General features: G+C 51.3%; 1 protein-coding gene across 1 annotated transcript in view; it reads right to left on the bottom strand.

Moving 5' to 3' along the window:
* Window positions 1-24,191, bottom strand: part of mtcl1 (microtubule crosslinking factor 1) — a gene marked incomplete at both ends in the record, with an annotated part of 56,738 nt that overhangs the window by 12,261 nt on the left and 20,286 nt on the right. The window contains 7 exons of the mRNA XM_079750535.1: window positions 271-531; window positions 3,460-3,630; window positions 6,057-6,215; window positions 8,466-8,702; window positions 12,106-12,252; window positions 15,280-16,725; window positions 17,239-17,298. Of these exons, the coding sequence (XP_079606661.1) occupies window positions 271-531; window positions 3,460-3,630; window positions 6,057-6,215; window positions 8,466-8,702; window positions 12,106-12,252; window positions 15,280-16,725; window positions 17,239-17,298 (2,481 nt within the window). The remainder of the gene's footprint in view (window positions 1-270; window positions 532-3,459; window positions 3,631-6,056; window positions 6,216-8,465; window positions 8,703-12,105; window positions 12,253-15,279; window positions 16,726-17,238; window positions 17,299-24,191) is intronic.

Here is a 24,191-nt window from a genome sequence, read left to right as displayed (position 1 = left end):
TCCTAACACCAACACCACCACCACCACCACCAACAATAATCCTAACACCACCACCACCACCACCAACAATAATCCTAACACCACCACCACCACCACCAACAATAATCCTAACACCACCACCACCACCACCACCACCACCACCACCACCACCACCAACAATAATCCTAACACCACCACCACCACCACCACCACCACCACTCCTAACACCACCACCACCACCAACAATAATCCCACCCCCACCCCACCCCCACCCAGTGCGCGCGGCCTCACCCGCTCCATCTTGCGCTGCAGCTCGTGGGCGCTGCTGTCCCACTCCCGGCGCTCCCGGTCCTGGCGCTCCAGCAGCTCGGCGCGCTCCCGGCCCCAGCGGCGCTCCCCGTGCTGCAGCTTCCAGCGCAGGTCCAGGGAGGCGTTGTGGCTCTCCGCCAGCAGCCTCTGGTGCTCCTCTCGCTCCTGCTGCCGGGGGGAGGCGCGCTCCTCCGGGGAGACCCCCGGCACGCCGCCGCCGCCGCCGCCCCGCGTGTCCTCCAGCTGGGGGCGGGGTTTAGGTTCAGAAAGGAAGAGGGGGGAGGGGAGGGGGAGGAGAGGAGGAGGAGGGGGAGGAGGAGGAGGGGGAGGGGGAGAGGAGGAGGAGGGGGGGGAGGAGGAGGAGGAGGAGGAGTGGGAGGAGGAGGAGGAGGAGGGAGGAGGAGAGGGAGGAGGAGGAGAGGAGGAGGAGGGGGAGGAGGAGGGGGAGGAGGGGGAGGAGGAGGAGGAGGAGGAGGAGGAGGAGGAGGAGGACGGGGACATGAGACGAGAAGAGACCGGTTTAGCCTGAAGCCCTCGTTAGGGCTGAATGATTTTGAGAAATAATCGAATTGCGATTACTTCGACCAATATTGCGATTTAGGACGCGATATATCTATATTTTTCAATAAATCATTCTGTAGTATGACCAACAAAACCTTGGAAGCAGTCAACTGCTCTTTCGTTTAGGCCAGGCCTATGTGTCGAGGTGAATTGATATAACATCTTTATGTAACTATTGAATTGTAAAAGAAAATAAAGACTAATCTTACTGATCTCCAGTCACTATTAGAGAGTACATTTGCATATCGCGTTCTATTACATCGCGATGTCGGTTTGAATTCGTTTAATCGTTCAGCCCTAGCCCTTGTCGATAGGAGGGGTTACAATGGTGCACCATTTTTAGGACGATTCAATGTTTACAAAGATCCTTTGCACACAATAAAGGGTACATCAAACCCAACCAGGCAACCCAGCATTAGTCAGATTACTCATATTCATTCCAGAAGTGCGGAAGGCATGCAACCAGGGTTTGAAATCTTGCATCATCAAAGACGCTGTGCGGATGACAGAGAGGGAGAACCAGAGAGGGAGGGAGACAGAGAGAGAGACAGAGAGACAGAAAGAGAGACAGAGAGAGGGAGAACCAGAGAGGGAGGGAGACAGAGAGAGAGACAGAGAGAGGGAGAACCAGAGAGGGAGGGAGACAGAGAGAGAGACAGAGAGACAGAAAGAGAGACAGAGAGAGGGAGAACCAGAGAGGGAGGGGGACAGAGAGAGAGACAGAGAGACAGAAAGAGAGACAGAGAGAGGGAGAACCAGAGAGGGAGGGAGACAGAGAGAGAGACAGAGAGAGGGAGAACCAGAGAGGGAGGGAGACAGAGAGAGAGACAGAGAGACAGAAAGAGAGACAGAGAGAGGGAGAACCAGAGAGGGAGGGAGACAGAGAGAGAGACAGAGAGACAGAAAGAGAGACAGAGAGAGGGAGAGACAGAGAGAGAGAAGAGAAAGGAGAGCGAGTGCGAGAGAGGGACTACCGACCGCAGCACAGAGCACTGTACAGCAGCGATCCGGTTCGACCGATCATCCACAGCTGCCCTCCCCCAAAAAAACGTTTTGAATGATTTCCATTGACATGGTAATACCTTTGATTTACCGATGGCTCCGTTAGATCGCTGTTTGTAAAGACGGCCTCGTTATACCCTCAAGTGCACAGGGAGCAACAGCTGCTGAATGAATTAATGTTGGCACTCAGGGGGGACACTTTATAAGTCGAGATTCGTAATTCAGAGCGGGGGGGGGGGTTCTCAGATGCTGCCAATGACCAGCGCATCAGGGGGACGCTGTCCTATCTAAAGCAGCCATTCTTATTAATAGATAATTTTCCTAGGCCCCTTTTTAAGTGTTTGATAAAGGCGCAGGGAATGTTTATTAAGCCACAAGAATTTGACCGTGAGTATGACAATTTTCCTCCGCAAGCCAATATAATAGCATCGTCATGTCCTGGAAACTAAAGCTAATTGTTATTTTTATGTAGCCATTATTGTGCTATTGAGCATGAAGGAACAGAGTCTTGGAGGGAAGTCATTCAACCAACGGTCTCAGATTGAGACAATCTAGCATACTATAACCTGAGGGAGTCATATCAAGCAGAAAAACTATTTAACACTCAATCTCCAGCATGAGGAGCTAAATACAGACCCTTAAACTGGGGTGTTCAGGGGGGGGTCTTCCTGCACAGATCACAGAGTGGGGCAGGATGTTGCGGTACCTGTTATTTACCAATCCTTCCACTGCAAAGCCTTTACTGAGACCATCTTTTTGGAATAACCTTGCATTTCTGTTCCATATGGCTAGGCTGCACTTTGTCAAGTTGTTGTTTTCTAAAGCACTAGGTTTTCATTTCCCACAGCACTATAACTGTATTTGTCGCAGCGCCGATTTTTCATTTCATTTTTCCTAACCTCTTGTAAAGTCGCTGTGGATGATTGCGTCTGACGCTAACCGGAGGAATTCATCTCAGGCAGTTGACCCTGGCGGAAGTTATGGAGTGTGTATACTAAGTGTGTATCTAGTGTGTGTATATAGATTGTGTAGAGTGTGTGTATCCAGAGTGTGTGTATATAGAGTGTATCTGGAGTTTGCATATATAGAGTGTGTGCATAGAGTATTTGTGTATCTAGAGTGTGTATCTAGAGTGTATCAAGAGGGTGTGTATCTAGAGTGTGTATCTTCAGCATTTGTATCTAGTGTGTATAAAGAGTTTGTGTATCTAGAGTGTATCTACAATGTATATATTGTAGAGTGTGTATATCTAGAGTGTGTGTATCTAGAGTGTGTGTATCTAGCGTTTATCTAGAATAAGTGTATCTAGAGTGTGTGTATCTAGAGTTCATCTAGAGTGTGTGTATCTAGCATGTATGTAGAGTGTGTGTATCTAGCATGTATGTAGAGTGCGTGTATCTAGCATGTATCTAGAGCGCGTGTATCTAGCCTGTATCTAGAGTGTGTGTATCTAGAGTATCTAGAGCGTGTGTATCTAGAGCGCGTGTATCTAGAGTGTGTACATCTACAGTGCGTGTATCTAGACCGAGCATATCCATAGTGTGCGAGTAGCGGGTGCCGTACGTGGGCGTGCCGTACGTGGGCGTGCCGTACGTGGGCGTGCCGTACCTGGGCGGTGGCCTGACACTTCAGCTGGGCCCACTTGACCTCCCAGGCCGCCTTGTCGTTGGCGTAGCACTGCTGCAGCTGCCGCCGCCGCGCCTCCTCCTCCCGCACCTCCACCCGGAACTCCTCCAGCAACGTCCGCAGCGCCTGCAGCATGCGTCGGTTCTCCCCGAACTGCAGGGAGGAAATGAGGATCATCCTCAGGTCAGGCTCTGAGCTATCGGTGGTAAAGGCCCCGTGACATAGACGTGAGACAGAGACAGAGACGCGCATCGGGCGAATCATTCGCTAGAGAAAACCGACGTGTCGCGCCACGCTTTCGCCGTGCACGGGCGAGCGCGTTCACGAGGATTTGCGGCGCGACAAATTCGCTCGAGTTGAAATAGTTCAACTTTGCCGCGACATTCGCGTGATGACAGACAATCAGCGTTCAACAGCGTGGCCACTGAGGGACATGTGTAACGTAACGGCCAATCAGCGTTCAACAGCGTGGCCACTGAGTGACATGTGTAACGTAACGGCCAATCAGCGTTCAACAGCGTGGCCACTGAGTGACATGTGTAACGTAACGGCCAATCAGCGTTCAACCGGCCAAGCGTTCCCTGCAGTGCAGTCCGGGGTGAACCGCAGCAAATTCGCCTGACAAAACTTGCACAGCGACAGTTTATGATTGGTCGCGCGACAAAACCTGGGCGACAACGCGAACGGGCGACAAATGTGTCTTTTGGTGTGAACGCACCTTTACAAGCCGTTCTGAAAAATCGGCCCCTAATGACATCACAAGTTGGCGTGTCCACCTAGATGTGTGGCGGATGGACGAGCAACGTTTTTTAAGGTCCATCGGGCAGGCCGGTAGGCTGATCTATCCGGCACACGTCTAGGTGGACACGCCCACTTGTGATGTCATAAGGGGCAGATTTTCAAAACGGCTTGTAACGGCTAATCACACTCACACCTGCTCGCATGTCATGGGACTTTTAATCCCATAAACGGAAACTCTGGTGTTGGAGCAGCAGCAAGATGATAGGCAAATCAAACAAGAGAGTATAAGAATACAAATAGCAACGACTACAGTATGTATACACACACACACACCTCTTTACACCATACGTCTAATCAATGAAACTAGGGTAAAACTCAACTGAATCCAAAACATGTATTGAAGTGGTCATCGCCCAAAGATGATGCATAAACAGTGGCAAATAAAATGATTCAGTAGAAAAATAAATCATTATAACAATGAAACAAAGCAGGCAGACACGAGCAAACACGTATGCTTGATCACAAATACATTCAGTGTGTTCCTGCTGCGCCCAGAGAGAGACGCTCTCCGGGATCTGTGGGGACACGGTCTTGAGAGATGGTTCTGGGGGTAAAACGCCCCCAGCCCATGACTTATCATTAAATTAGCGGTTCTGGCTGCATTACAGGAAAATCTCGTGAGAGAAAACAGGCTATAGGCAGTGGCATAGTGGCGTGCTGAAAGCATTTGTAAGGGTAGAAGACACAGAGAATAGTATGAAAACAGAACTGGGTTATCCAGCTACTTGTCGAACATAAACAAGGACAGTCTTAAGATTTTGGCATCCTACTCGGGGCTCGCAACTGCTTGCTTGCCATCAGTATAAGCAGGGGTTTAGCTGTAGTCAGCTTTTAAAGCAGCCTTCGTGCAAGCCATTATGAACACTCCTGGGTGAACAGGAGGTCATCATCAGTTAAAGCCGAAGCAGGGGTGTGTGACTGCTGCAGTCCCCTCACACACTCAACATCTGCCGGGGTCCTGCTCTGCTGTAGCGGGCGCTAATGCGCTAAATGCTTGGTACGTAGAGTTATCGTCCCCCACCTGTCACTTGAGTAGCGTTACTCGGGGCCTCCCGGGCGACTTTGTACAACAGCCGGGTTGCCGAAATAAAACAAGGGAAATCGTATATTTCTTTCTGGTGAGGAGGGGAGGAACTCAGATCGCTGTACAAATCAAAACCCCACACAAACGCGAGCACTTAGGGCCGTTCAATAATGCATGGTGGACTCAAAACACTGCGACAGGCTTCTCGACTCCCGTAAACACAAGAGGGAAAGCGGAGCGCTGAGCTTGTCAGAACGGCACACACAAAACGCATGGCGGGATCACAACGACGCCTTCCATCATCCACCACCGCTCCGCAGAGACCTACACACGCTTGTGTAGGATCTAGGGGGGTGTCCGTGCCTTTGTGTGAACATGGGGCCCCCGTTCACCATAACCACCAACTGTAGCTATCTAGGTCATCCTTCTCATTTGCATACTGTGCCAAACTGTGGCAATGGAAAGCAGAAGAAAAAAGCGGTTTACACTCAATGAGAAAAACCCAGCCAATAATAACAATAATTACCAAAAATAAATCTGGCATAAAAATGGCTTTAATACTTTAATTCTGTCTTTGTATGGGTATGGAATTGTGTGTGAATGTGTTAATTTTTATTATTTTTGCACGCATGTATATTATGTGTTTCGGTAATTCCTCACATTTCTCTGAACAATAAAAAGCAAAGTGTGTGTGTGTGTGTGTGTGTGTCTGCGTGCGTGCGTGCGTGTTTGTTTGAGGGGGTGAGTGCGTTACCTGTCGCTGATGCTGTTGTGGATCGGGGAAGGCGGGGCCCTGGTCGGGGACGTCGGCCCCTGGGGTCCGAGGCGTGCTCTGCCGGTCCCCAGTCGCCGTGCCCTCCCCCGCCTGCTCAGAGAGCCCCCCCAGCTCTGGGACGCCCGCCATCTTCTCAAACTGGAGCAGGCGTCGTTGGGAATACAGCCACACAACAGGTTCATTACCACGGCTTGCAAAGCAGGTATAAGGTATAACATACCGTCTAATACTGGAGAGAATCATTGAACCCCAATGCGGATACAGCCGATATCCAGCATGTCAAATATTTTCATTAAAAAGATTAACAAGCCCCAGAATCCCTTTTTTTTTTTTTAACAGTTCTGTTTGGGTCTCACAAAGTGTATAAAGTGTTTAACATTTTTCCACCGTGAAATATATGAGGGGTACTTCTGGCTAAAACCGCTTTTAACCAGAGTGGGCGTTTCAGAGTGAGCGTTTCCCATTGGCTGCACACCCTATCTTAAAAGAGTGTGACGTGGGATTGGACGGTTGACACCCCTCCACTCTCACGCCAATGGAAACCTGTCCTGTTTTTCTAAAACCGCTACGACTGTGACAACTTCTCAGACCACTTTTTCTTCTTTTTTTTACTCAGAGGCAGGAGCTATTCTGCTTAAACGGGCGCTTACCTTCGTGTAATACATTTGTTTCCAAGCTCGCTATTTATACGCTCCCCCACTTTCGACATACTAAATTGTTCTGAAACTATATATCGTTATTTATCTATGATAAGAGGAGGTAACAGAAAGTTCAGCAGCCTCAGCCTCGGAATTGATGCACCGCCCAATCAAACCACAGAATAGATCGGTTACCACACAAAAGACAAATCAATGGCGCCCGCATTGAAACACACTTCCCCTCTAACCGGCGTCCATAGAGCCCCACTTCCTGCCGATTCAGGAGGAGAGACCAGCATGACAACGGTGATGGATGGCAGAAGCGTTACAGTGAAGACAACGCGGACCACTGCCTTTCGCTGACAGGCCAGTGCTTGAGATGGAGATCAACCCTTTTAGCGCCAAGTCCTCTGACATCAAAGCACACCCACCGTGCAACGAGCGTGCGACTGTCAACGCTCTTAAGCAGAGAACCCTTAATCCTTAAACTATTAGGAGCTGGGAAAGACCTTCTCTGAAGTCAAACGACTCGGCTGATTAAAACTCCACACCTTCAGGACGCCGAGGGTACAAAGGTCAACCAATCAGAAGGAGTCCCTGCTGTTGGTGCACAGGACGTAGAACCTCTCCGCTGAGCACAGAGACGACCAGATTGGTTTGTGTTCGCTCGGCGGGGTGAAGGCTGCGGCTTTCAACTCAAATGCTTTTTATAACTTGCATGGGCCGCCGCGTTTAATGCTGTCCAATGTCCGTGCAGTTTAGATTGTAATCTAAACTGAAATAATCTGAAAACACAGACGTTCAGCCATGGCCCTATTTACACAAGCATAGTGAAAAGGGAGCCCCTTCATTTTACATACATCACTACATAAATCTAGATGCATAAGGGATGAAGAAGAATCTCAATATTTCTCTTGTGTATTCATACATAAATATATGTATTTATATAAACACACACACACACTAGATCTAAAAAAGGGGACGCAGTAGAAACTCGATATTTCTCTCACGTAATCAGAATTCAATTTCCTCATCTAGATACAATCTAGAATCAAAAGGGTGTGTCGTGTGTGTATCTAGAGTGTGTCTAGATTGTGTATCTAGAGTGTGTGAATCTGATGTGTATCTAGAGTGTGCGTATCTAGAGTGTGTGTATCTACAGTGTATCTAGAGTGTGCGTATCTAGAGTGTATCTAGAGCCTATCTAGAGTGTGCGTATCTAGAGTGTGTGTATCTAGAGCCTATCTAGAGTGTGTGTATCTAGAGCCTATCTAGAGTGTGCGTATCTAGAGTGTATCTAGAGCCTATCTAGAGTGTGTGTATCTAGAGCCTATCTAGAGTGTGCGTATCTAGAGTGTATCTAGAGCCTATCTAGAGTGTGTGTATCTAGAGTGTATCTAGAGTGTGTGTATCTAGAGCCTATCTAGAGTGTGTGTATCTAGAGTGTATCTAGAGTGTGTGTATCTAGAGTGTATCTAGAGCGTGTGTATTTGGAGTGTGTGTATCTAGAGTGTATCTAGATCCTATCTAGAGTGTGTGTATCTAGAGTGTATCTAGAGTGTGTGTATCTAGAGCGTGTGTATTTGGAGTGTGTGTATCTAGAGTGTATCTAGATCCTATCTAGAGTGTGTGTATCTAGAGTGTGTGTATCTAGAGTGTGCCCAGAGTGTATGTATCGGGTGACCCTGCTCTAAATGGACGTAGAAGCGTCCTTCCATGCCCACGGTGGGGGTGGGGGCCGCCCACCCACCTCGGCCTGGTGCGGGGCCTCGTCGCGGGGGTCCGTCCTGCGGTCCAGCCTCCAGTGCAGGAGGATCCAGCGCAGCTTCATGTAGAAGACGACCGTGTTGTGCCTGAAGAGCCGCAGCTCCTGCTGCAGCAGGCCCCTCTCCTGGGCCCAGGGGCCCTCGGGGCCCTGGAGGCCCTGCAGCTGCAGGCCCCCGCGCCGGGCCTCCAGGCAGGCCCGCTCCTCCTCCCCCTCCTCCTCCTCCCCCAGGGGGCCCTGGAGCACAGGGGCGAACCACGGGGGCCCGGTTCACTCTCCGTTTGGTCGTTTATTGGCATCGTGGACACAGGTAGACATGTTGCATAACATTTGCATAATGCGTGCCCGTTTACTCGTTAAATACTTGTTTAATTATGGAAAGATGGACGATAAATGGACTCGAAGCGTAAAAGCAGATGTCCTTACTTTACAATATTAAGTGGAGAGACAAGGATTCAATGTCAATCTCTCTATCTAGATTGTATAAATATTATTTATCTTTTGCATATAAAATGTGCAACACACACACACACACACACTGCCGTCAGAACCTGCAACATAGTATAACTTATATAATATATATATATATATAACTGTGTATAAATACAACCAGTCGGATACTATTACTGGTACTATACCACCACCGCCTACTACCGCTAGTACTACAGCTACTACTACTACTACTAGTCCTACTACTACTACTACTAGTCCTACTACTACTACTACTACTAGTCCTACTACTAGTCCTACTACTACTACTAGTCCTACTACTACTACTACTACTACTACATGCGTTTCGGTTTCCCATGAGTCATTCCGTGTGCTGTGTAGCCCGGCCCCTCGTGTGTGCACGTCCTCCCGGGTACCGTACCTGGGGCAGCGCCCCTGGGGCATCCCGGTCCGCCCCCCGGTGCCTTCGCTCCTGTTCCCCGCGGTACTGGATCTCCGAACCCGCCGGGTCCCGCAGCTGTGCCGCAGAGCAAAACCGTTAATCTCCCACACCCTCGTGGTAGAGGGAAGACGGCGCTGAATCAAACGAGTACTGTACGAGTAGGCAGAGGATGGATTTGCCCCCCCCCCCCCCCCCCCCTCTCCAAACCAAACTTCCTAGCAAAGCAAATTGACACGAGCTAAAGATAATAATGGTATCCGAGCTTCTGGTGGAGAGGGTCCCTTCAGGGTACGAATCTCGCTTCGCACGCCAGAAACATCAGACATCAAAGCCTTTTGATGCCATTTTCACGCAAAACACACACCCCGACCCGTATGCGCACTTGCACGTACACACGCACACACGCGCACGCGCGCACACACACACACACACACACACACACACACACACACACACACACACACACACACACACACCACATTTTCACTTTGGAGAGCCAGTGATGATGTCATTGTCTTGCGACAGTTAACGAAAACCAACAGGTGTTTTTTTTTATTTATATATAGTTTTTATGTCTGTCATGATTTGCACACTGAAAAGAGTCATTGTACTCTGCGGTATTCCCATCTATTGATAATGAGATGGATTTTTAATGTGACGAAGGACTAGCTTTAAATCACTTGGAGCCGTCCATCACCAAAGTGGCTCGTTTAACACTACCTTCCCTTCCCGTTGACCTTACCCCAAAAGACAACAGCGCATATTTGGAACCTCACGAGTCTTGATACCCTGATGTAATACGCATTCTCTTGGCCGCCCTCTCCCCTGCTGTCAGCGAATGAACCCGTTGATCTCACCTCTGTCTGGGCCCAATGTCAGACGACAGGGGAGCCATCTGTAGTGTGTGCTGCAGCACAACGCTTTAGAAACCTCCCCTCTCCCACCGTGACCGGCGGTGGGTGGTGCTTTCATTATATATATATATATTTTTTTCTTTTTTTAACTGGAGAACCTGCAAGCATATGGAGTGTCCTATATGTCAAGATGTTGTCACCGCTGTCATGAACCCGGTTGCCACAGGTACAGCGCTTTAGCCAGACGCAGCGAGACTTTGCAGCGTTTGGGCTGAAGAGTTCAGAATACGGTGGTTAAAAGATAAATCCTATCTCGCCCCTTCATCTGCCCTCACCGTACATTTTACAGCGCGGTGTTGAAGCACAGGTGGGGAGTGGTGGATGTACTTACTGTAACCCTAGCTAGCCGCTGTGTGCTGCATCAGGGTTGTGTCAGTGCTTTAAGGCGGTATGAAGGGGGAATTGTGTTTCCGATGGAAACAGCCAGCACCCAAAGCGCTGGGTCGTCTGATTTAAAAGCTCCTCTTATTTAGAGCTCAGCATTTTGAATGCGCGTTTGTGTGCGCGCGCGTGGGTTGCATTTGTGTATATGTGTGTGTGTGTGTGTGCGTGTGCATGTTTATGTGTATGTGTGTGTGTGAGTGGGAGGTGCTGGTTGATAGCGATCTAGCCTGATGGGCGTTCGACTTTGCCATCGCTATAGACAGAGCTCTTCCTGCTTCAATATCTTCCTAGAGGTCGATAGCGATGCCTCAGAAAGAAGCGGAAGGGAGCTGGATTAGATTTGCTGAGTCAAGTCATTACAACAGAGCCTGGAGTGGGGCTGTGTCGCTGTGCAGGAGAACCGCGGTCCACACGTCCAACACACACACACACACACACACACACACACACACACACACACACACACACAGACACACACACACACACACACACACACACACACACACACACACATATTTTGATGTGGCAGTGCTCTCCTTTTCTGGTGTACATAACAGGACAACTTAGGAGTGTGTCCTCTGTACTTTTAGACCTCGACCTCAGACTCATTTAAGCTCTGCATCTATTTATTTATGCTGGACGCTGGCCGTCAATACATTTATCCGTTGTTGTGTTGAGTTGTTTGTCCGTAGCTTTTGTGTTTGTAATGCTATAGCTATCCAGTCTGCATACATCGAGTGTATAATTTTTTAATCGGCAATAATATTTGCCACTCAGAATGCCATTGAGGCGGGAGCGTCCACAAACTAGATAAGTCTGTGGCGCTCTCTTATCTTCGCCCCGTTCAAACTTCAAAAAAGGCCAGAGATCTACACAGCACACAGCAGCACCTCCATAGTACCCAAGAGTAATTGAAGAGAGTACATTAAAGCAGGTTGTCTTTTTCTCTCACTTTCAGTAAGTGTTGTATGCTTAAGCAGTCTACCAGGATGTAAAGAGATTATATACGTGTAATCGAGTTCACCTTGTAGTTGTACACGGTATAATATAACACACATTTTCAAAGCATTGCATTTCTGTCCTCTCCCGCAGCGTGGCGTATTATTAAAGGGTCATGCATAATTCATGCATCCCTTTTATCAAAATGGCTCTATTTTTCATAGGCATGAAACAAACTCACAAATAACAATGCAACCTCACCCGCTCAATCATTGTTCTCCCAACGTGTTTTTTTTTACCATCATGTAAAGAAACCAATGAACCCCTTCGACTCTCTTCCAAAGCCCCCCCCCACACACACACACACACACACACACACACACACACACACAGACACACACTCCTGCTGAGCTGGGTAGACCAGTGTCAGGCCATCTGTAAGGGGGGTGGGGTTAACGAGGTTTGGCGAGGGATAGTGTTGCCCACTGACCTCCACGTTCAGGGCCAGGGGCCTGGGGTGGTACCTAGTGAGTCCGGCCGCCACCGGCCGGGCGCCTGGAGGCCCCCCGCCCTGGATCAGGCTGAGGGGCTCCTCGCCTCGCTCCTGTCCTAGTCGCCACTCCAGCTCATCCCTCTGACCGGACTGTGAGGTGGGTGGGGGGGAGAGACGGGACGGGACGGGGTGGGGGGAGGGTGGGCGTGCAGGGACGGGACAGTAGGGGGGGTAGTAGGGGTCGTTAAGGGCCACCGGGGGGGGGGGGGGGTGACGACAGATGGGGTAGTACACAGGTGGGGGGGGGGAGGGGGGTGAGGTGGAGATGAGGAACAGAAGACAACAATGGAGGGATGGAGGGCAGGGGAGGGACAACCGAAAACCATAATAAACGAAATAATAAAATGGGCGAAGAACAGAATCTTAGTTGGTGGTGGTGGTGGTGGTGGTGGTGGTGGTGGTGGTGGTGGTGGTGGTGGTGGCAAGAGTTTGTGTGTGATGGGGATGGGACGGGGGGGACAAGGACGGTTCGGGTGGGGTTTCGGGGGGACGGGTTCAACGGAGACACTACACAGCGTGACGGAGTACGAATGGACTACAGTATGAAGAAAAGCGCAAAGAGGAAGACCAACTTAAACACGACGGTGTATGAGAGAGAGGAGAAGAGGACGAGAATGAGGACGAACAGAACCATGGGCTGAGACATCTGGAGGGTTGGCAGGGCAGGGCGGGGGGTGAACACAAGTGGGAGGAACAAAGAGAGGGAACCGGGAGGGGAGGGGAGGGGGAAGGGGGGAAAGAATGCAAAACTCTGGTTATGAAGCGCATGCGATGAGGGATCCATGAGTCCAAACCAACGGCTGAGAGATACTCAAAAGTGCAAAACAGCGGAGCTGGACCAGTGTGAGAGCAGAGATAGCGAGCTAGCACGCTAGCCGTCCGCAGCGCCGCTGGGGGGGGCAACAGCACGAAGCCGGAGTTTGACTGCTTGTCGTTAAAGGGAAGAAAGGTTGCTCTTTATAGTGCAGAGGTTTATAATCTTAAAAAAGGAGTTCAAACTTTAATTTTGAGGTTCAGGACATTGTGAACCAAGCTTTTAGCTTCTTATTGGACAGACTTCTAACCAGCTCGAAACAACTGTTTTCAAGCATTAAATGCATCGTTACTCGCTTAATTTCCTTCGGCGAGAGTCCAATCTAAGTAGTTATTTGGGTTTTCTGTTTCGCTTAAAGCCATCGTTTCAGGATCGTCTTTTGCCTTTTCTGACTCATCTTTTAAGACAGTGTTAGGCAGCGGTCCGATAAGAAATGAAAGCTGTAAGCAGGCCTGTTAACATAGAGGTTGGCCCCAACAACCCAGCTCCAACCAGCCTCACCAGGGGGCCTTCCTGGCAGCTCGCGACAGGCAGACACAACGTAAGACATTGGATAGAATCAAGAACAACCCTTCGGTTGACTAGATCATGCAAGCAAGCAGGCCGATCCAGGAAGAGTTACAGCTCTGAATATTGTCCTTTTGTTTGCTATCCAACATCTGGCTTATGGAGAAGCCTTGCGAGGGGTTGTCAGCCCGGTCGTGCAGCAGGGACACAAGTGCGTGTTCACATGTTGACTCACACAAGAAGCAAGCAAGCCGCGTGAAGGAAGAGACACAGAAAGCGCAAGGCCCGCCAGCTAGATTCTTCCATCGGCGGCTCATTCAAAAACTTGTATAACCCTGGAGTGGGCTCTCTCCTTTTTTTTTTTTTTTTTTTTAAAATGGAGCGCTGGTTATTTTAAAACATGACACACTTTCCTCATCTCCTTGGCAACACCACAGAGCGTACCCGATGCAGTTGTGGTGCGTGAGCGACGGCGGGGCGATTCAGCCGGGTGGACAAAAGCTCCGCGGCTTGTTGCGGGCCAATCGAGTGAGTGCCTGCAGACACTAACGCGGCGTGGCAGCAGTCTCGCGCACGGCCGCACCGGAGCGGTGGGTTGATCACAGTGTGCTGCTGCTGTTGGCCTACTGTGACACAGCCGAATGGAAGAAGCTGGCTCAAGGACTCCCCGTGCCACACCCACAACGACACCCACACACCCCAGACACTCAACCTATGGTTCCGGCTGAAATTGAAGCAAGGCTGCAGGGGGGATGTGGGGGACAAGGCTGAGGCCGAGAGAAGGGGGCACAGGGGCAGGCAAGGGGTGGTGCTGCAAGGGGTGGTGCTGCAAGGGGGTGGTGCTGCTGGCTATGAAGGCGTGCATGGGAATGCCGATGGGAATGCAGCGGCAGTGGAAGGGGGGGATGGCGGTGGGGGTGGTGGTGGAGGTAGGTTGGAGGACGGGAAGGGGTCGGTGGCCGGTTGTGGCTGAACTGGGTTGGCTCAAGGGCGGCCAAAGCAGGGGCTACTGCGGTTCGCCACTAATGGATCTCTTTCCCGGGCTTTGCCCGCACGTGTTGCTATTTTGGGTTTGCGCTAACTTTCAGAAGCGTCACCTTGGTGGTGAACGGGGTGGCCGCTGTGGAGGGTACGGGCCTGTGGGTCCACCAGGCTCCAAATGCACACCGCTGGCAATGTCATTAATTCCACCTGCTCGTTCGGCGCGCTCCGGCGACGAGGGCCACGTTCAGGGGCCTTACAACGGCCAACTAATGACTGCATACTTGGATGCATTTACATTGAGCCATAATGGAACGTCGCATTCGGAAAATATACCCCTGGGTTTCCCAGCGACGCCGACGCTAGACCCAATTCGTAGGCTGGCTTTAATAGGACTTTACAATTTGACAGTTTACTTATTTAATCCTTGGTTCAACCTCAAGTCATGTTTTCAATGGCACAGTATTATACCATTCTGGCACAAATTGTTATCCATGTGTCTGAAAGTATGTAGTTGATGATGTTAATAACCAAGTGCAATGGTTTGGGGGTTGATATTCTAATCAGTACTACAGCGCATTCTACGCAGCAGTCTTTTTCTGCAGCACTTGTGGGAGCGGCAATTTGACTTATTAACGTGACACGGGCGACTTGGCCATTTTTTCTTGCTTTCCATTTTTTTGCAAGTGAAAAAAGCAGCGAGAGAAAAGGGGGGGGGGGGGGGGGGAGGACTAAATGTTGCGAGGGGATCCAAGCATATGAAAAGTATGGCGCCTGGACAACCAATCCCAGGCGGGCATCGATGGGGCACTTACCTGGAAGTCCGAGGCCAGGTCCCGGCCCAAGGTGCCGATGGGCGAGTCGCGGGACATGGAGGTGACGGTGGACAGGAAGCTGCTGGACTCGGTGAGGTGGGGCATGGGCGACAGGTCGTCGGTCCGGTCCCTCATGCCTTCCCCCAGGTGGTCCACCTTCTCCATGAAGATGTGCAGCTCCGTGCGGAAGGCCTTCATGCGCGTGTTGATGGTGTCCAGCACCTGGGGGTCCGGCTTGGGGGACCTGGCCCCGCCCGGCGGCGCTCCCCCGTCCGGGGAGTCTCCGGCCGTCGCCGGCGGCCTCCCCTCGAACACCAGGCTGTCCGTGTCGGTGATCAGCCGGTCCACCGTCTTCCCCAGCCGGTCCGCCTCCCGCTTCACGTTGGACAGCGACTCGCGGTCCTCCCGCCGCCGCGCCGCCAGCTCCGCCGCGCTGAGCTCGCCGCCCTCCGACGGCTTGAGGCTGCCGAACCCGGAGGTGGTCCCCGTCTTCTCGAAGAGGTCCTCCGAGTCGCTCTCGCCGCCGACGGGGCCCTCCCTCTTGGGCTGCAGGAGGAGGAGCCGCCCCGCCTCCTCGTCCTCGGCGGCTTCCCGCCGCCCCGCGTCGCTCTCGGCGTCGCTGTCGCGGGGGCTGCCCGTGCGCATGCCCAGGTGGGCGGCCAGGTCGCAGCGCTGCACGTTGGACATCAGCACGCGGTTCTCGTACTGCAGCTTCATCACCTTGCCGCTCAGCTCGTTGATCTGCATGCGCGCCGCCTTCAGCTCCTCCATCATCACCAGGCCGCCGCCGCCGCCGCCGCCGTTCCCGTTGCCGGGGCGGTACGACCCCCCCTCGCCACTTCCGCCGCCGCCGCCGCCGCCGCCGCCGCCGACGGCGACGACGTCCTCCCCGACCGCCGTGGCACCGGAGGTGGAGGGCCCGAACTTGAAGCGGTTGAGCTCCGAGGTCAGCTGCTTGTTGTGGTCCTCGATCTCGGAGATGGAGCGCCGCAGGAGCTCCGCCTCCTCCTCCACGAACTGCAGGTGGCGCCGCAGCTCGTTGGCCGACTCCAGGGCGTCGCCGCCGTAGGGCGACGACGGCATGCTGGAGAAGGGCTCGCGGCCGAAGCAGTCGCGCTCGTACTGGCAGCGGATGTCCTCGTTCTCCGCCCGCAGGCTGCGGTTCTCCACCTCCAGCTCCACGATCTTCCGGCCCAGGATGTTGGCCTCCTCCTCCACCAGCCGGAGGCGCAGCCGCAGCTCCGCCTCGCGGGTGCTGTGGGGGCCGCCGCCCGAGCACTCGGCCGGCGGCAGGGGGCTGTCCACGTCGCCGTACACCGACTTGTACTTCTGCAGCTCCTGCTCCAGCTCGTCCTTCTCCCGGCCCAGCTTGGCCATCTTCTTCCTCATCAGCGTCGACTCCTCCTTGGCGAACTGCAGCTGGCAGCGGAGGTCGGCGCTGTCCTCCTGGTGGGGGGGGGAGGACACAGGAGAGAGACGGGGAGGAAGGGAAGGAAATGAGAAACAAAGGGGGAGAAGTAGATAAGGGGATTTCGATGAAACGATTTCCAGTTTAATCGTGATTTCGATTTTTGGATGAATCGATCTCCAAACTACCATTTCATTTTATTTTTTGTAGAGATGGAGAATATAGAACAGCTGGATACATTTTTGTACATCCCGTTCTACTTGAACATTTTCTGTTTGAATAATGTGTGTTTTTTAAGGGGAAATGTCAAAGTTCTCAGTTACAAAGCGTTCTTTTGTAGAAATTATGAATAAATGCATCATGTTTTCAAACTCAAAAATAATCATTTGAATAATCGTGATTTCAATATTCTCCAAAATAATCTTTTTTTTTTTTACATAATCGAGCAGCCCTTATGCACAGGATCACAAATCAAGTCTTGCACGTGATTTATCAAGCTGAAGGGGGGGGGAATGAGAGTATAGGGGAGCAAATTGATGGGATTCTCTCACCTGACTCATAGATTTCTTGTCTTTGAATGATTCCCTGCTCCCTCTCCGTCGTAATGCCGTCTGTGAAGAATCAAAGAGATTGGAGGAGTTGGAGCATTCATGCATAAACACAAACACTAGCCATTCGATGGTCAATTATTGAGCAGACTGTGGAGTAGACGATGCACAGAGAATCACAAAGGCTCGAATGGACAGAGTGTACTCAGAAAGGCTCTTTGGATTTGGATCCGATTTATGATTTGTGTGTTTCAAACAAATGTTCTCTCGGCATTATATCACAGCACATATATTGCAATCGAAGTCCAAAAAACAATTATGAGCCAATATAGATTCAACTATGAATGCCAAAAGAATATGATGATTAGTAATTGTAGGTGGCCGCACTGGCCGACTTAACTTCCTTTGACTTTCCACCAACAAGATAATATCATGTTTCCCTCCCAATTTTACGAAGACTGGAATGGCTAACAATCATGATTTGGCATTTTGGCACGGTCCCAGAAAGCCTGAAGCATCTAATAACATTTTTTCTCCTCCTCCGTTTGCCTTGGCAATATTTTATCTTACGCAAGTAAGCTGCACTCTAAAGCCTTGTGCACACTACATGCGTCCGTCGGCGGATGGCCGAGGGCGTGTCTGACGTATAGGGGACTAGTCTTTGTAGACGCATACTGCAGCCAATCAAATCGCCTCCCTCTACAAAGCCGATGGTGTGGATATTAATACAAAAGATGACACAAACAACAGGTGACTACAAACAATCCTATCATTCCACATTTCTTTAAAAATATATAACGGCAGGATTTTTCCTGCTTATTATTGCAAAATGGATCCAGGGAATGTGTGGAGGGTATTTGCATAACCGCGATCTGATTGGCCGACGGATCCGGCGCTGCCTGAAAAGTTGAACATTTCTCCACTTTTTGATGCAGGCCACGGAGCCGAATGGATGGACGGACGGACCCACAATGCATTTCGCGAGCGCCCCATGCAAAGTCAATGTGATCCGTCGACGGACGGAGGTAGTGTGAACAAGCCCCAACACCCCTTGCCCACTGCATCCGTCCTCTGACGGATCCCATTGACTTTGAACGGGGCGGAGCCGCAATGCATTGTGGATCCATCCGTTCCGTTGGATCCGTCGGCTCCGTCAAGAAAGTTGAAAAATGTTCAACTTTTCAGGCAGCGACGGATCCGTCATCCACATCAGATCGCGTATGCTCGGGCTTGGCTGACCTATGCCTCTGCAAAGACCACCCCCCCCCATCCGTCAGCCACGCCTTCCGTCATCCGTTGACGGACAGATGCAGTGGGCAAGCTGCGTAACAGCCATATCCCATTGTCTTCACATCACGGAGATGATCAAATACCCAACGACACATGCCAGGAGGCAAATCTCTGCGCGAGTCTTACATAGCATCCCAGCATCAGGTCAAAGCCGAGAGACTAATCAAGAAGTATTTAACTCGACCCGGGGAGATCCCGTTACATAATTATGATCTGATTCACGCACACGTGGGTCCGCCCTAATAGCCCCTATCAAAAGCTTACATCTGGACCCGATGTAAATCCGAGGGCCCGGCGCGGAAACACAACACAGGGCGGATGAACAGCACGCGTAATTCCAGGCGGTGTCACTTGAATTAGTCACTCATGTCCTGGAAGAAACTCGAGGCGAGACGGGATCATCCCAGGGACGGGATCATCCCAGGGACGGGTTTGGGTGTCGCTCAGGGGCGGGGAGCTTTGAGACGAGTGGGACAGCGTGCGTTGGGGGAGTGTATTCAGACAGACAGACAGACAGACAGACAGATCTTGGCCCGGCTCAGAGTCAGTGACACACAGCAGTGTCACCGCCGCCCCTCCCTTCCAGCAAGCCCCCCGTCAGCCCCCCTCCACCCCCGCCAGACGGAGAGGGGAAATCCGTCCTCTCTCCAAACACACGGCCGCTGCACGCAAAGCCCGGATCAAAAATAAGCGGTATCTGGCACGGTCGCTCGCAGCTTTCCCGACTCATAAAATCCTTCCCGTTTGTTTTTTTTTGTTTTTTTTTTATCAGCGAATGCGTTCCACTACCTGGGGGCAGCGGCGGAGGGAGGGGAGAGAGAGCAGGCTGCGAGGAGGCAGGGAAGGAGAAGAGGGTGTGCGGGAAAGGTGGGACTGGGGGAATGGGACAGACGGGGAACGGCGGGAGGCCTCCTCTCTATTAGCGAGGGGCGCTGAGCGTTTCAGTCAGGGGGAATATGGTTGTTTTCCGCAAACAGATTGCCGCTCCGCCGGCGAGGTACGAAAGGTCCACGTCGGACGCTCCCGAGGCGATGGGAACATTTCTCGTGTGCGCGCGCACGCACGCGCACGCACGCACACGCACGCACGATCACCTGCTCATATTTCCATCATTCATTCAGTGAGGTAAAAGGGTCTGGTTTGCCATTCTGCCCAACCTCAACTCCCAATCCAATGGTGTAATTTGCCAGGACTTAATTTTAGATGAAAATACCCATATTTAAAGTCTTGGCTTTGAACTGCGGTTAGCACGTTCTGTACCGATTTGGAAGATAACGTTGCAAATGCTCACTAAAAAGAGTCACCAAACCAAAAGGTCATAAAGGCGAGCTCTTAAGCACGGGGGGCTGCTCTGCCAAACCAAACCGGCCCGCGGGCCCGCTTGAATCATTCATGGCGGGGCCAGATGGAAAAGAGCGAGAGAGCGAGAGAGCGAGGTGAGCCCATTCTGCCCTGAGCCGAGCTAGACCTAGACTCACTCTCTGGCAGGCTCCCCCTTCTTTCCACGGAACGGGAGAACCCTCCTTAGGAACATCAGCGTCAACACAGCGGGAGAACGAGCACAAAGCGTCGGTCCTCCACGAGCACACACAGAGAAAAAGAGGAACACCGCTTGGAGTACAAAACGGAGGGAACCCTTTCATGTCATGCCAGGGTAAAACGGCTTCTGCGTTTGGGCCCTGCGCAGCGGAAAAGATGCGATTGTACGACGCGCTTCTCGACCGACTCGTGCGGGTCCACACAGTCACGGTGTGAGCCCACATTCGGTACAAACAAAAGGAAGAGAACTCGGGCGAAATTGTCATCTAATTTATACACAAAAAAAATCCTGTACAGCCCCCGCTGTCCCAGAAGGACCTCTGGTGCTAAATAAGGCATTCGGTGCGGTTGCAGGACAATACGTCCTACGAATCTCTCTTTAAATCGTCTTGTCCTAGCATACAAAGAGCTTTAAAGGGCTCAAAATGGGCCAGCGGGGAGGTCGTCTGCCTGTCACCGCCGATGTTCATCTCCCTGCTGTAGTGTCGCCTCCTTGTTGTGAACAAGACTCCACTCGTGTTCGGTGTAATTGGAGGGAGTACCCTGCCTACTACCGTGAGCCTTAGCTAACGGGCAATGGACTCTCTCTTGAGTGGCCCCTGTGCCTCGAATAGGTAAGATCGTGTTACTTCTGTTCAAGGAGACCCGGCACCAAACCATCTGTCACACAGTCACAGTCGCCTTGACGGAAATAAGACATCACGTGTGTGCGTGCGTGTGTATGATTATGTGTGTCTGAGAGAGTGCAATAGAGCGCAAGTGTTTGTGAGCATGTGTAGTTCGCTTAACAGCTTCCTTCTCAAAAGCATGAACCAGTTCACAGTCAAAAGACTGACTTATGTACCTCAACTTGTGCAGGGCTGTATATGTTTGGTGTGGTACGGGCTGCTGATAACATAATACAGCACGCCGTTGTACAATGACGTGCTTCTGATTAAACTAGGCAGATCAAGAAGTAGCTATACCCTACATATAAACGTTTATAGATGTACAAAACGTACAACTCTGAAACACACAACTTAAAAATAAACAGACTATATAAGCTTCATGAACATAAACAGTCATAAGGCGCCTATATAGAGGAGATGAACCCAATATACCTAGCCCTCCCTCCTATAACACATGCATTTGGGTAGAATACAATTGACCTTTTTAACAGTCATCTCAGGAAGAAAACAGGTGTTGCTTATAGCCAACACCTGTTATTACAGTCTGCCTTAATACATTAAAGGAGCAGACACAAAACAAGTGTTATAATCAACACCTGCGTTTGTACTACGATAACGACGCTGTGAAAAGAGTCTTGTGTAAAAGTATAGGGGGGGGGGGGGAACCAAATCATAATGTACCAATATGTTTTCAAGCCGGAACAGTGCCCGTAGTGAAAGTGGTTGCGCGTACCATCGCAGCCTTTAACGCGGCCCTCCCCCCGACCCGATCTCCTCCTGACCAGCGTGGTTCAAGCCCGCCTCCACTGCACCCGGAGCGGCTGTGCTAATCCGGCACGGGGCGGGGAATCACCAGACATGGTGTAACTCCCGGCCGCGGCGACAGATCCCGTCTCCCCCGGGAGACGGCGGATTAGAACCACTTCCCCACAAAGCTCCGCACAAACGCACAGAGCGCGCGCCTCGCTGCGTACGAACACGGCGCACGCCGGGGGAGGGAACACACGACGCCGCCATGCGTTACCTGTCCCTGAGCCAAAGACGTCCTCCCTTTATATTTTGTTTCGTTTCCTGTGTACAGCACCATAGGGACCCTGAAAGGCATTATATGAATATTATTATTGAGTGATTATATTATTATACGTAGCATTTATGAGACAAAGATACCTAGAACGGAGCCTTTTGCAATCCAAGCCTAATCTATTTTTTCCCTTTCTCAACTGGAATTAATCTGCTGATATATTATCTTCGTACTGGTCGGTGGAGTGTGAAAAGATTTATCCAAAATGGGTTTTAGCTAATTTAGTTTGGGATTCATCTGAAACATGGCTAGGTTTTACTAGAGAACACTGATTAAACTATCGTATCTGACAAGGAGTCAGTTCACACATTCACTAGAGATATAGGTCACGGACTCATACCACCTCCGAAGTTGCTAAATTAGTAAGTGTTTCTCTGGTCCGAAATATAGCGCAGAATCTCTGAAACCAAGGCGCCATATTACGCCAGTGGATGATGTACATATTCATGTCAGAGATACAAAGTGTAAATAACTTTCGGAACTAATGTATCAAGGTATATAACACACACACACACGCTCAAGCACGCACGCACGCACCATTAGCCTCCCACTTAATTTCAGATGATGTCCTCCACAGCGGACATGCGCAAAACTTCAGAGCAGGAGAGGAAAAGTGTGTGCGTGTGCGCGTATGTGTGCGTGCGTGTGTAGCGCCTGCTCCGTTCACTCCCGGGGGGTCATTGGCTGCTAATCCACCCATTGCCCATCCCCCCCCCCCCCCCCTCCCTGCTCCCGCCTGGCTGTCTGTCTGAAGGCTCAGGGGACAGCAGCCTACCTACAGCCCACCAGCCAGCCAGCACACCAGCTGGCTGGGTCTTCTGAGTGACTGTCCCGCTGAAGACGCGTGCATACGAAATGTGTGCAAGCCATGCACTTGCGAATGCCTGTGGGTTGTGTGGAAAGGCCATATATTTCTTGACACGCGTTCGTGTGTGCTTGTGTGTGCGTGCAATAGGACTAAGAACACCAGGTGAAGCCTTGCGATGCTTCTGTACACACGGGACTCCTGTACACACGGGACTCCGATGCTGAAATAAAAGAGGTGTGCGAGTTTTCCCGGCCACCGCAACTCTTCCACGCCTGCTTAAAGGTCTCCAAATGAATTGAGGATCACTCTGCGTGTGTGTGCGCGCTCTGCATTTGCGAGCCGGCCTTTCGCTGATCCGAGGATCCATGCCTACAAACCCAGGCCTCCTGGGTGGGGGGGCTTTGATCAGCTGAGTGAATACTCGTTCAGCATCGGGCACAGTAAGCCTCAGGGGACAGCGTCCCACTATAGGGTTAAAACCTGGCCGCATCCCAAAGCGGCTTCACTGGGACCCGAGTCAATTATCCGGTAGGTAGGTAGGCAGCGAACAACAAGACCAAATTGGAACACAGTGTATTTGGGGAAGCATCTGTACTCAACAGCTTGGCCTATTTAGGATTATTTCTGTTCTTTTTCAGAGGCACAGCGCCTGGAAAGTGTGGCGTCTGCTGGCTGTAACTGGAAGAGTGTGCTTGTGCGAGTCAGTGCGAGTGAGTCTGTGTGTGAGTGTGCTTGTGTGTGTGTGTGTGTGTGTGTGTGTGTGCACGTTTCTGCCTGAGTGTGTGCACGTTACTGCCTGCGTGTGTGTGTGCTCGTATGCGGTAGGAAGTGAGTGTCCACATAAAGATCAGATATCTCCAGCCACACCCTACAGACACACATACTGCATTGCCCCCCCCCCCCCGCCCCCAACATCAATAAATATTTTTGACCAACGCACAGGCTCACAGAGGATTAGTAGGCTAGTTAATAGCAAGGCATCAAGCCCCCATCACATTACGGAGATCTGCATGAGCGCAGTGTCAAATCTGAGCCGTAATCCATTTTGATAATTAATTCTTAAGTCCACGCGATTGAATAAGACCGTAAGTGTCCTCCACACCACCCCCGCGTCCAGGCATGATGGCATCTCTGGGCTCCCCCAGGCAAGAGAACGAGGGCTGCCGCTGCAGAGAGAGAGAGCGGATGGTGAGTGCGTCGTGTTGTACAGTGCGCATATCGACATACAGGCCATCCGTCTCTGCCATGCGGCGCCTGCAGCTGGCGGCTGTGATGCCGTACCGTGATGTGATGCTGCTGCGGCGATTGGGCCAATCAGCACAGCGTTTTTGAGGGGGATTCGATTGCAGAGTGGGAAAGCGGCACACGTAATTAAACTATAGAGTGGGGCGCTTCTTCAAACAATTTGCCTAAACCAATCCAAACGGACAGAATAATCCAATTATTGTGGTGTGTGTGTGTGCGTGCGTGCGTGCGTGCGTGTGTGCGTGTGTGTGTCTTCGGCACGTGCGTGCGTGCGTGCGTGCGTGTTGCAAGCACTCAGAGGTAAACCAAGCTATGCGCAGCTCTT

Source organism: Pollachius pollachius (assembly GCF_949987615.1).
Source record: "Pollachius pollachius genome assembly, chromosome: 14".
NCBI lineage: Eukaryota > Metazoa > Chordata > Actinopteri > Gadiformes > Gadidae > Pollachius > Pollachius pollachius.
Note: the sequence above shows the minus strand (reverse complement) of the source record. Positions and strands in the feature narration are given on the sequence as shown.